Source organism: Eublepharis macularius, chromosome 11 (assembly GCF_028583425.1).
Source record: "Eublepharis macularius isolate TG4126 chromosome 11, MPM_Emac_v1.0, whole genome shotgun sequence".
Lineage (NCBI taxonomy): Eukaryota > Metazoa > Chordata > Lepidosauria > Squamata > Eublepharidae > Eublepharis > Eublepharis macularius.
In genome coordinates this window covers 81,713,460-81,726,606 of record NC_072800.1, presented here as the reverse complement: position 1 = coordinate 81,726,606, position 13,147 = coordinate 81,713,460, and the positions used below count along the sequence as shown (strand labels likewise).

The following is a 13,147-nucleotide window of genomic DNA, read 5'->3' as shown; positions in this document are numbered from 1 at the left end:
TCCAAGCAGATTTTCAGAGTGCAAGCTTCCGAGAGTCAAAACTCCCTTCTTCACGGGGGAGTCTGGTGTCTGAAGAAGGGAGCTCTGACTCTCGAAAGCTTGCACCCTGAAAATCTGCTTGGACTCTAAGATGCCTTTGGACTCAAATCCCTCTGACATGCTTGATGTCTGCTATGGATGCAGGGAAATGAATGGCTCTGATCCTGCTAAGTCATGATTATATCCAACTGAAAGCAATGGGACTTAATCATTACTATCTTTAGATGGATCGAGGCTTATTTGGTTTATATCTCTGATCCTGCTAAGTCATGATTATATCCAACTGAAAGCAATGAGACTTAATTATTACTATCTTTAGGTGGATCGAGGCCTATCTGGTTTATATCTCTGATCCTGCTAAGTCATGATTATATCCAACTGAAAGCAATGGGACTTAATTATTACTATCTTTAGGTGGATCGAGGCCTATCTGGTTTATATCTCTGATCCTGCTAAGTCATGATTATATCCAACTGAAAGCAGGCCTATCTGGTTTATATCTCTGATCCTGCTAAGTCATGATTATATCCAATTGAAAGCAATGGGACTTAATCATTACTATCTTTAGGTGGATCGAGGCCTATCTGGTTTATATCTAAGTAATATAAAAGCCCAGGGGAGGGGGGGAGCAGAGCTTATCTAAGGGTGCCATTTTTTACCTAGCAGGATTCTTGTTCTCTTGACAGCTAATGGATACCCTGGTGTTCAGCAGGTTTTCCCCATCATTTTATCTCCATGCCCAGAAAAACTTCACAACGGTTAGAGAAGCTGCATTTCCCCAAGTTCTCTCTTCATTCAATTACTGAGCTGTTCAAAGGACTGGATCTGTCTAGCTCCTGTATGTGTGTCACCCTAGTTCTAGAATGAGGGGGCTGGTTCTTCTTCTTTTTAGGGGGTCATAGCATACCTTGCGTATGCTATTTGGGTAGAAAGGCAGCATACAAATGTTTTTAAATGAATAAAATGGGTTAAGTAGCAGCCACACATCTGTGACGTAAGTACGATGATCGTCCCAGGTTTGGTCCCTGTTGAGCTAAATGAATTAATTTTCTGACTTAGAAGGCAGCCCCATACATTCGTAACCAAAGTGGGCTTCAGGTCAATAAGTCTACAAGGCTCTCAAGTATAAAACCATTTATTTTACATACTGTTGGCACATTGGAGAAGCTGATTAATAACTTAGCATGCATAAGTAGAGGTATTTTCTCTCTCTTTATAAATACAATGTACAAAAATAAAGACGATACAGTCCTCCTCCAGAGATTCCCAGCAGTTCATCCCTTCATGGCATACATTTCCCAGATTGCTTGTTATAGAAGGAGCACAAAAACTCTCAATAGTGGTGCAGTGAAAGAGCCTCATGTCGGAGGAGTCTTTAGTGTCATCTATGAACACTGTTGAGTCTTTTGACCTACGTTTTTGAGGGCAGGAAAGTGGCCCTCTTCACTTCACTGGCAGGAGTAGTCAAGTATCAAAGCCTAACAGGGACGTGGGAAGAATGATCGTTGGCTGTTTTGACATTTCCTGTGTGGGTTTTCTATCCTGCTTGTTATTGCTGGGAACTGAAACGGGGCAGCACAGAAGTATGAGTAGACATCAGGCTTGGGCAGATGTGCTCTGCCCTAAAACAAACCAAAGTTTTGCCACAAAATACTTAAAATTTTGTAAAAAAAAAAATGCCCCCAAACCTGGATCCTGCAAACTTCAAAAAAACCTGAAACTGAAGCAAACTTGCATGGGGTTTTATCTGTTTGACGTGAAGGCACAGAACCCATGTGGACCTTCCACCCACTGGCTGGAGCAACTTTGAAGAATACTCTAGTGACTGGATCATTGTGAGCAATCCAGCAGAGATGGGAAATAGCCTTTGGGGCAGTAGCAGTATCAGCTGGCCAAGGACCCAAGCAGAGGTGTGGGCCACCCAACTGGGAACTTGTATCAGCAATGGGGAATGAATGGAAGTGAAGGAGCAGGGGGATGTGTCATGTGGACAGAGGTAGAAGGTGGGGCTGGGAAGCTGCAAGCGAGGCAGAGGGCTGGGTGTGGCTGGTAGGGACATGAGGGGGCTATGAAGGTGGAGAGAATCACCAAGACGGAGAAGGGAAGATGCCCAAGCGAGGAAAGCAGAGTCGTGGGGCAGGAATGCCTGAGGGGTGGGCGAGTAGCTATCATGTCCTGTAGAAGGCATGCCCTGTGTTCATGGGAAAGGGCTGTTGCTCAGCAGTAGAGCACGACCTTCATATGCAGAAGATCCCACCGGCATCTCCAGTTAAAAGAGTAAAGAGTCCAGTAGCACCTTTAAGATCAGGGCTTTTTTTCAGGGGGAACGCGGTGGAACGGAGTTCCGGCACCTCTTGAAAATGGTCACATGGCTGGTGGCCCCGCCCCCTGATCTCCAGACAGAGGGGAGTTTAGATTGCCCAGGGCGCGGAGGGCAACCTAAACTCCCCTTTGTCTGGAGATCAGGGGGAGGGGCCACCAGCCATGTGATCATTTTAACCAAGGGCGATTTAAACTTTTAAAAACTCTCCTCTTGTTCCAGCTGACCCAAAGTGATGTCATTGTGTGGTCCTGGGGTCATGTGTGCACTTTGTGCACATGCATGTGGTACCAGGGGTACCACCTCCCGCCACGAGTTGCCCCCTGTGCTGGCAACCCACCAAGTTCCACCACCTCTTTTCCCAGAAAAAAGCCCTGTTTAAGACTAACCAACTTTATTGTAGCATAAGCATTCAAGAACCACAGCTCTCTTTGTCAGATGTATCAATAAAGTCGGTCAGTCTTAAAGGTGCTACTGGACTCTTTACTATTTTGCAGCTACAGACTAACACAGCTAACTCCTCTGGATTTATGTCCAGTCAAAAGGATCAGGTTGTAGGTGGTGTGAAACCTGAGAGCCGCTGCCAGTTGGAGTAGACAATATTGACGTGGGGGGACCAGTGGTCTGATTCAGTAGAAGGCAGTTTCATGTGTTCAGAAGGGATTTATGTATTCAAATATTGATATCTCGCCTTTCCTCATCTTTCAAGGTGGATGACAGGTGGAGGTCACGGGCAGGCCAGCTAGGGGCCTAAAGGACTTCAGCCAGTGGTCAGCAAACAGATATCCAGGGGGGCAGATTCGTTCAGGGCACCGGAGTACAGGAAGTGGCTGGTTCTGGGATACCAAGGCTTAGGGGGCTGGGGCAGGGGGCAGTTGTGGGTGGGCTCCCCCATGCCTGCTGTGGGGCTGCCTCCCATCCTCGTCCCCATCAGAGCAATCCGGAGAGCCGTAGGGACAGCAGTGTCCGGGCCGCTCCTCTTCCTCCTCCTCCTCTTCCTCCTCCTCCTCCAGGTCGCTGTCCCTGAGCTCCCGCAATCGGCGGCCCCCAGGGCTCTTCTCTGCCCCACCAGGCGGCAGGGGCAGCTCATCCCCCACCTTGTCCTCTCCCAGGCCGCCGCCACCTTTCTGCTTCTCCGCCTCCTGCGCTGCCTGCTCTTTGGCCTTTTTGCTCCGTTTCCACTTCATGCGCCGGTTCTGGAACCAGATTTTCACCTGTGGGAGGGGCAGGGGAAGGGATTGCACTCTTGCGAAAGAGAATTCCACAATGAAAGGCCCTACGGCTGCCAAAAGAGGGGGGGGGCTTAAAAGGGTCTAGGCTCTTTCCCCAGGGCCTGTCCTGACTATGTCCGGCATGCACAGATTGCTGAAAAGCCTCAGCCAGCTCTTATCAAGGAAGAATGGTGAAAACACAAGAGCAGGGTACAAACAAAGTCAAAACACAATAAAATATTAAATGCAAATATAATATTGTCTAGTATAATGTAGTCAAGGTTATAGTCAGAGTAATCAATCAATCAATCAATATATTGCAAAATACCACATACACAGGAGCTATATCACAAGGCACCATCAGCAGGTAAGTACAGTCTATGGTTAGTATGTCCATGTCAATGTCAATGTCAATGTGGCGTGGTGGCTCCGCCCTCTTCTACATCAACTCCACCTGTGGAATTACAAATTGCCTTATTACATGGACTTCACATTGACATCGACTTACTAACCGTAGACTGTACTTACCTGGTGATGGTGCCTTGTGATATAGCTCCTGTGTATGTGGTATTTTGCATTATATTGATTCATTTATTACTCTGACAATATTATATTTGTATTTAATATTTGATTGTGTTTTGACTTTGTTTGTACCCTGCTCTTGTGTTCTCACCGTTCTTCCTTGATATTAGTTTGAGTGGGGTCCTCCAGTTGTATCAGCAAGCTCTTATGCATCTGGCATTATAGTCTCAGGGACAAAGGGTGCCCTCTAAGGTGGTGAAGTCTTGGGCAATGTTCACACTGTAAAAGCAGTCAAGCAACAACAATGTTCTTTGATGATTTAAGAGGAATAGCCTGAGCGAGTAGGTTCTGGTGCACCAAAAACTCGTGCTAAAATAAAAAAACTAGTTCGTCTTTCAGATGCCACAAGATTCCTGTTTTGCTATGCTCTTTTATGAACAGCTTTGAATTTTTTACTGTGCTGCTGTTTTATTGTGGACTTTATTTTTTTAAGAAATTAATGTGTTTTATTTGGTTTTACTCTTGCCTCTTATTTAATAAAAGGAAAACCAGATGGGAGTTTCCCAATGCCAACAAGTATACACCACTTCAGAGGTTCAGAGAGCTTAATTTCAATTGGGCCAACAATCGTCACACCAACCCTGGAAGGTAGGCCATTCTGGAAGGCAGGCCCAGTCCATCTGGGCCTGCCTTCCAGAATGATGCTGGTTCTGGTTCATAGCTTAAATACGGGGCTGACATCACACATACCCCAGAATTCATCCCCATAATTCATGGGGAGAGAAGCTGCCTGGACCAAAGTTCCCTCTTCCATTCCCTTGTTGAGCTGTTCAAAGAACATGAGCTCCCTTCTCCTACCAGATCCCAACAACTGAAACTTGCGGCATCTTTTAGAGAGGGGGCAACAGAAATGTTTGGAAGGGGAAGAGAGACAGGGGAACTAGGCTGACCAATTTTTTCTCTTGGTTGGGCACTCATTAACCATGATGGTGCCAGTTGCTAGCTGAAGCTGCAGATCTAATCCAGTGTAGTAAAGCCTGCTTGGGTTCAGGGCCAGGGAGTAACCTTGGACTGGTTACCTGATCTCAACCTAACCTGTTTTGTTGTGGGAAGTGGTGGTGGAGAGTACCCTCAAGTCATAGCTAAATTATGGTGACCCCAGGTGAAGTTTTCATGGCAAGAGACTAACAGAGGTGGTTGGCCGTTGCCTATCTCTGCAGCCCTGGTCTTCGTTGGAGGTCTCCCATCCAATTACTAACCAAAGCCAACCCTGCTTAGCTTCCAAGAGCTGACAAGAGTGGGCTCATCAGGGCTATCCAGGTCAGGGCTGTTGTGGTGAGACCATCTTGCAATTTTCAGAGGAAGGAGTACCAATTTTTAAAAATGTCTTTTTAAGATCCACCCCCCCCCTTTGGAGCTGGTGTGTATAGTGACCCATTAGGATTGGGGCACCTTTGATTCCCTCTTCTGCCATGGAAGCTTGCTGGATGACCTTGGGCCATTCAAACTCTCTCGGCCTGACCTACCACACAGGGTTGTTGTGAGGGGGAAAAATGAGGGAGAAGGGAATGATGTAAGCCACTTTGGGCCACCCCTTGGGGAGAAAGGTGGGGATAAAACAAAATAAAAATAAATGTGGCTGATGGTCCCCATCACGGAAGCAGAGCAGCGGGCAGACGCTTGCCTGGCTGAGAAAGGGGCCCTTCTGGACTCGAGGGGGCGTGGCCATTCCATTCCAGAGGGGCGTGGCCTTGTGGTGCCCCGGGCCACGCCCCTCCCCGCCCCCGCCCCCGCCCCCCTCCTCCCCTCACCCACCTGGGTCTCGGTGAGCATGAGCGACGTGGCCACCTCGAAGCGCTTCGGCCGGGAGAGGTACTTGTTCAGCTTGAACTGATGCTCCAGCTCCAGCAGCTGCTGGCTGGTGAAGGCGGTGCGCGGGCGCCGGCACTTGCCCAGCAGGTTGGACTGCGCTTGGGCTGCGGGAGGAGGAGAGAGGAGGCTGCCGTGAGAGAGAGCCGAAGAAGCCCGAGCGAAGGGGGCGGCAAGCCCGGCAGTCGGCCTGCGAGGAGGACAGCCGCGGGCCTCCCCTGCCCGCACCCTCCCAACCGGCCTCAGAGGGCGTCTGGGCTTGGAGCGCCTTTCTCTGTAGCCCTCGCTGTCGATTATGTTGTATTTCATTTGCAGTGTGTGATCCGCCTTGGATCTCAGTGAGAAAGGCGGACTAAACATGAATAAATAACCATTTATTTATAGTCCGCCTTTCTCAGTGAGACTCAAGGCAAATCGTCAGGGTCACTTCCAAAGATGTTTCAAAATATTTCTCCACTCGTTGCTGTCAGAGTCTCCTGCCCCCCGCCCCGTTTATTGGATGGGCTATGCAGGTCTCCAATGCACTGTTTTTATCATTGCTGCCCGGAGCCTCGAGGAGAAGGAAGGAAACCCTCCCGCTCTTTGCTCCAATGAGGAAGACTGAAACCAGCCCTTGAGCCGTTTCCTGGTGGATTTGGGAACGGGCCATCGCCCAGCTGAGAAGCCAATTCTAAGAAATTGCATCTGACGAAGAGAGCTGTGCTTCTCGAAAGCTTATGCTACTATAAAGTTGGTTAGTCTTAAATGTACTACTGGACTCTTTACAATTCTAAGAAAGGGGCAAGAGAAGGGGATTTCTTCTCCCTCTGCTGCCATCCTCGTTTTATAATCCGCGATGCCCTTTAGTTCCTGTCCCGCAAACATACACTCTAGTCCTCTTTTTTCAAAATTTGATTTCTTTACATTTTAAATTTAAAAATTTGATGTTTTAAAATTCAAAAGGGTCTCCAAGCTTTTGAGCGTTGCGAGGAATGAACGGAAGAGGCCGGGGCGAGGCGAGCAGAAGCGCCCCCAACTCGCCCGCCGGTGCTCCAGAGCCGGGCCAGGAGGGCAGCGAGGCGGGCGCGAGTTGGAAGCAGACGCCTCGGGCTGCGGGCGGGGAAGAGGATCCCGGCGCTGGGCCGGCCAGCCGGGCTTCTCCTCGGCCTCCCCGAGCCCGGCGCCTCGCGGCAGAGAAGGCCGGAGCCCAGCGGCGGAGAAGGGGGGAAGCCGGGCTGAGCGGGGCGAGAGGCGGCCCGGGGCCCTTGCGAGGCCCGAAGCCGGCACCTTCTCGCCTCCCGGCGATTTCCCTGGGAGGCGTCGAGGAGGCCCCGGAGGCGTCCCTGGCCTTGTTCAAAACATCCGTCAATTCACCAGCCAGCATCTCTCCCGGTCGGTTCAGGCCAGGAGCCGCGCCGGTCTGCACTAGAAAAGCCAGATTCGGGTCCAATAAACAGCGCCGTAAAGACCAGCGAGATCTGCAGGGTATGCGCTTTCCAGAAAGCTCCGCTCCTTGTATCCGAGGAAGGGAGCGCTGCCTCCCCAGAGCGCCTCGGCAGGCGGTCGAGCCGGCCTTTGAGGCTCTAGCCGAGCCCAACCTCGCTCTTCTCTCCATCCTGCGGCTTTGGAGACGCGGGCCTCTCTCCGGCTCCTCCGCATGCGCCGCCCGTCCGGCAACTTGCCTTTGGCCGGGGGCGCAGCACTGGCCAGCCGGGGACCCGCGGGGGCCCTTGGCGTCGGAAAAGCCTGGCGCTGCCCGGGGCTGGACCAGAGGAGAGGCTGGGCCGGCCTTCGTGGCCCGCCTGGGGGGTCCGTCTGTGTCCCCCCCCCCGCCTTGATTTCTCTAGGGCTGCCCGCCTTGCAAGACCAGACCTCGGCGGGCCTCTGCGAGCAGCGGGAGGGCTCCTCGAGCCGCTTGACCCGGGCCCGAAAGGTTCGCCAGACGGCTCAGGCGGGGTTCGGGAGAAGGACGGCGCCCCCCGCAAGCCGGCCCCGGAACCCGAACCTCGGAAGCGGGCGAGAGGGCATCCAGTTTGCGCTGCAAAGGGAGTGCAAAGCGAGAGGGAAGGGGAGAAAGGCCCGGGGCGCGTTCTGCTTCCTCTCCGATGCTCCGGCTTTGCTTTCCGCATCGCGTTTGCTTTCGGAGGTGAGACTCGCCGGGGAAAGCGAGCAGGGAATCGAGACCCCGTCGGGCCGTAGCAGCGAAGTGGGGCAGGAGCCGGTCGCCCCTGGACTCCGGTCCCCTTTTTCTCAGGCGCGGAACTGGTGCAAATAGATGAGAAATGGGTCGGCCTCAGCGGGGCTGCAGCCCAAATAGCGGGTCAACATCTGGTGTTTTCCGATTTGCGATGGCAGCCGGGTCGCCTGCAACAACTAATGGTGACCAACGGAGACAACCATTATAAACCTGAATTCAGACCGCACGAAGGTGTATTGCTACCCGCGACGCAGCCTGCGCCGACACCCTTTTGGAGCAGCCAAATGCCCCGACTACCAAGGAAGGGGCTTACTCGTCCGGAAGCCAGTTGCTGTCAGTTGGGGACCGTCTGGGAATTAAACCCTCTCTGGTTCATTGCAGTAAAACAGGATTGCATCCCGCCGGTGCCTTTTTTTGGAGGGGGTCTTGTTGTTAAAAGCGAGACCGGAAGGAACAAAAAAAGAAAACTGGGGAGAGGGGAAAAAATATTTTGACCCGAAGCAGATTTTTCTCAACGATAAATGAAACGTCAGTGGAATCAATTTCTTAGCTGGAGCCTACCCGACGCTTACTCGAGAGTAGGCCATCCGAAATCCAACGCACCTACAGCCCAGTCCAAACCCAGTTCTCCTGCGAAGCAAATCCTCCGAAGAAAGAGTGAGTAAACGCGGGTTGGATCGCAGCCTTAGCTTAGGAACCAAGGCCACCCCCTCCCTACCTAAAGGCTCCTTTCCCCCCTGATCCGGTCGTAGATCTGCATCTTTCTCCAGGTGGGGGGATTCAAACAACAGAAAAGCCATCCAAGGTACCACCCAGTCTAAAGCTAAACGCGCCTAAGGCCTTCCTGGTCGCAAGAAGAACGTTAAGCAGCTGCTCATGCAAGATACGGGGCGCTTAATTTGGGCTTGTGACGGGGGCGACACCTTTATTTTAAGAGGTTTGCTTTAAAGCTGGCAGGTTCTCCGAAAATAGCCGGAGGCGGAGAGAGAGAAGCGCTCCTGCCGCCCGCGACCGGCTCCTCCCGGGGCGTCTTTTCTCACCCCCGTGCGATTTTTCCCGAGGCGCCCTTGCAAGGTCTTTCTTCGGGCTGTTTATCCAAGAGGGTCTCGTGTTTGCCCGGGCAAGAGTCCTGACAGCTCTCCGCATTATTTGCTTGAATGCCTGGAAGAGTATCACTTTGGAAAGGGCAGACAAAGGCTTGGGTGCAACGGGACACCGAACCTATGGAGCGGCCCGGATTTTAGAGCCAGATGAAAGACTCGCCCGGAGCAGCCCCTCCTGCCGACAGGCGGCTTACCGCGAACTGAAACCGGGTGGGAGGGGGGGGGATATTTTTTTAGGGCAGAAACAGCATTTTATTGAGGCCTAGTTGCTAAATAATAGGCGGTGAACGCGCTCCTCTTTGGAAGGTGGTGTCCGGTGGGGAGCCGTGTTGGTCTGCAGAGCTACTCGAGACCAAAAGTCGGTCTCAAAGGTGCAGCTGGACCCGGATCTTGCCCTTTGGAAGGAAGATTTTCAGCGCCTATTGCAAGGCGGGTGGACTCTTGGAAGCTTCTACAGGTACAGTGCAGTCCTAAGCAGAGTTACCCAATGGGCTTAGGCTGGAGAAACTCTGTGTAGGATCGGACTGTAAAACTCTTGTGGTTCTCTAAGATGCCCCTGGACTCCGGCCCTGCCCTTCTGCTGCACACCAGCGGGGCTCCCTCCCAGAAACTGCCTGCAGCCCTTTGGCCTTGGGTCGCTCCAGTTCTGCCTTTCAGTTCGAACCCGCCCAGGATCCGGACCGGGGGAAGCCGGAGGCTGGTTGGGCCCAAAGCCGGCGCCTTCCCAACGCCTCCGTTGAGCCCGGGCTTGGCCTGCCTGCGATCGCCCTCCCCATCACCTCGGGCCCGGCCCAGAAGAAACGGGCCGCAGCTGGCTGGTGGCGGGGCGGACCACGGCCGGAGCCGCGCTGAGCTGCCCTGCAGCAGCCGTGCCTGCGCGCCTCCAGGGCCGCCCTCTTCGCTCCCGGCCCAGCGCGCGGCTCTGGGGGGCGACGAGTCCTGCGTTTGCCTAGCGCGGGGCTGCGATCGCCGGCTCGAAGGCGCTGGATTGCCGGCTGCAGCGCCGGAGAAGCCTCCCGCGGCCCGCCCGCCCGCCCCCCGGCCCGGCCTCCGGGTCCCGGGCGCGCTACTCACCGCCGAAGTCGGGCATCTTGGGCAGGATCATGCCGGCGGTGGAGGCGCGCAGCCACTGGTCGAGCTGGAAGGTGCCGGCGCTGAGCTTGAGCGGCTCGGCGGGCGGCGGCGGCGGCTGCGCGTAGGGGTAGGCGAGGGCCGGGTGCTGCGAGGCCAGCGCCGGGTAGCCGTACATGGGGTGGCCGTAGAGCGCGGCGGGCGGCGGGCCGGGCGGGTGCAGCCCCAGGGCCGAGTGCGGGTGCGGCTGCGGGCCCCCTCCGCCGCCGCCGCCGCCGCCGCCCAGGAAGCCGGCCTTGGGCACCAGCCCGCAGTGCGCGGCCAGCAGGCGCGGCGGCGACGGGCTCTGGCGGCGCGGGCAGTCGGCGGGCGGCTCGCCGGGGGCGGGCGGGCTGCTGGAGGCGCTGCCGCTGCTGCTGGAGGCGCTGCTGGAGCTGGAGGCGCTGCGCCCGGCCGGCAGCGAGGCCACCAGGGCCAGCGGCGCCGTCTGTGCCGTCGGGCCGCCGCTGGCCTTGGGCGGCTCGGCCGCCAGCAGCGCGTCGATGCGGAAATTCTTGGACTTCTCCATGGCGCCGGCCTCACAGGCGGCCCCAGCGCGGCAGGCCCGGCGGTAGCGGCCGGAGCGCCATCCCGCCCAGCCCGGCCCAACCCCGTCCCGTCTCGTCCCGTCCCTCCTCGCCGGAGCCCCGCCGGGCAGCAAAGCGCCCCCCGCCGCCCGGCTCCGCCACTTCAAGGCCCGCGGCCGCTCCCATTGGCCCGCGGCGAGGGCGGCGCGCCATTGGCGGCCGGGCGGCGCGCCGGAGCAGCCCATTGGTCCGGCCGCACACCTGTCACCTCGCCGGCCCGCCCCCCGGCTTCGGGGCCCCCTCTGGGACGGCGTTTGTCTCCAGCGAGGCCGGAGCGAGGCCGGGCGGCTTTCGGGTCGCACAGGGCTCTGGGGCGCGCCGGCTGCGGACGCGGGAGAGCGCTCTCGAGGCTCCCGGCGGGTGGGACGGAGAAACCGGGGGCCTAGCGCCTAATCCCGGGAGGAGAAAGCCGGCAAAGGGAGCTGCAGAAGCTCGGAGGAAGCCGCGGAGGGGCAGCCCGAAGGGCGCATCTGGCAGCGTTCTCTTTCCGGGGGCAACGCGTGGTGCGTATGGAAGGGAGGGCCCCGGCCTGCGTCCCTTACTTCTTCCCTGCAGATCCTATTATAGTGTATTTGATGACAGGGTAGACATTCGTATACCAGCAAGGCAGCAGAATTACGCGTGGGGTAGAGGATTCCCACCTCCTCCCGAATTTATAATCCTTTTTCCGCTGTAGTGCAAAGGCCTGAATTCCGTTGACGCTGCGATGCCAGCCCGTAAAGTGATTTATTATTATTATTATTCCCGCTGCTGCTGCAGAGGGTGGGAATGGTTCAAACGCCTATTTCTGGTTGTTATTTATTTTTGCATAATTTCCCTGGGTTTCCCCCAGGATTTTGATCAAAGGTCTGTCCCGGTTCACTGACTGGCTTCGAAAATGGAATGGATGCGGGAAACTCCCCTTGGAGCGACTTCTGCCGTTTTTGGAGGGATGCGAAACTTGACAGTTCCGCGGGTCAGGGACGTGATACACGAGACAATACGACACATGCATTGCAATCCTAGACTGACTCTGGGCAAAATCAGCTGGCAAGCGAGGCGAGCCCGGGATCGGGTAGAAGAAAAAGCCGATCAGAGCGAACCCAGTTCATTGCGACTGAAGAGCTCCGCTTTGATCCTTGCTTTATCACCCGTCAGGCTTGGAACCCTGGCCCCTGAAAGGAGGTTTTCCTGGCATCCGAGGTGCACCCAGGCAGCTTTACTTGGGAGTAACTTGCATTAAATTGAATAAGATTAACGCCTCATTCCCCCCTTTTTGCATTGTCATACAAGACAAATATGCCAAAGAGAAGCTTAAAACGCCTTCCAATCACCCTGCGCTCCGATTCTTTAATCTGAAGTAAGACCCTTTTATTTCAGTGGGATTTCTGTCGAAGTACTTTTCTGGTCGCTGCCTTTGTTCGCACTTGCCCAGGGCTGGCTGTGGGGGGGGGGGACTTGAATTGGGGAGGCAAATGATAGCTGACACGTTTGTTTTCTCTCCCGCCGCCTGCAAAGTCCCACTTTTCCGCCTGCTTCCCTCCACGACCTGCCCATTAAATGCCCATTACACCCGCCCTGGATCGCCGTCCAGTTTCTGCTCCCATTCCTGGACACCTTCAAGGAAATCTCCGCCGCCTCCGTGGTGCCAACAGGTTTTTAACGAGTTGGAAAGAATCAACACGCCGAGGTCAGGGAGTCAGCTTCGCCACCGGCGCAGAGCTGAGTCAACAGCGCTCCTAAACCCACTTATCTTGCGCAAACACGGCCAGATCGAGGCCGGGCGAGAAAGGCAGCAGTTGGCAGCCTCTGACTGCCGGAGGCTGCGGAGGAGGAAGAAGAAAGCGACCCGCAGGAGCGCCGCGGCGGGTGGGAGCCGGAGGGCCGGCGGATCCGCGGAGAGCAGACAGCGGGTCGCCTCCCCTTCTCTGCAGAGGCCTCTTGCCATAGAGAGCCCACAGGGCCTGGTTTGGATCAAAGGGCTTCTTCAAATGGCTCGCACCCTTTTGCCCAGGAGGGGCTCCAGGGAAAGAAATGCCGCCCGGAAAACAGCGCCCACCTCGCCAAAGATGCCCGGCGCTCAAAAGAAACCAGCCCCAAAGCACATGGACCGAGCCATCCTAAACGCCTGGAGTAGGCTCCAGAGGAGATCCGCGTACCCTGGCGCCCTGATTTCTGTGCGAGGCTGGGCAAGTTCAGACCAAAAGATCAGCGCCCAAACGAGGGGTATG

The 13,147-nt window shown here is 55.3% G+C and overlaps 1 protein-coding gene across 1 annotated transcript; it reads right to left on the bottom strand.

Annotated features, from left to right (window-relative positions):
• Nucleotides 1-2,575: 2,575 nt before the first annotated feature.
• MNX1 (motor neuron and pancreas homeobox 1) lies at nt 2,576-10,879 on the bottom strand. The gene is made up of 3 exons (XM_054991134.1): nt 10,315-10,879; nt 5,908-6,068; nt 2,576-3,573 (listed from the first exon to the last, which is right to left on the bottom strand). The coding sequence occupies exons 1-3, from the start codon at nt 10,877-10,879 to the stop codon at nt 3,211-3,213; spliced, it is 1,089 nt and encodes a 362-aa protein (XP_054847109.1). The 3' UTR covers nt 2,576-3,210.
• Nucleotides 10,880-13,147: the final 2,268 nt, after the last annotated feature.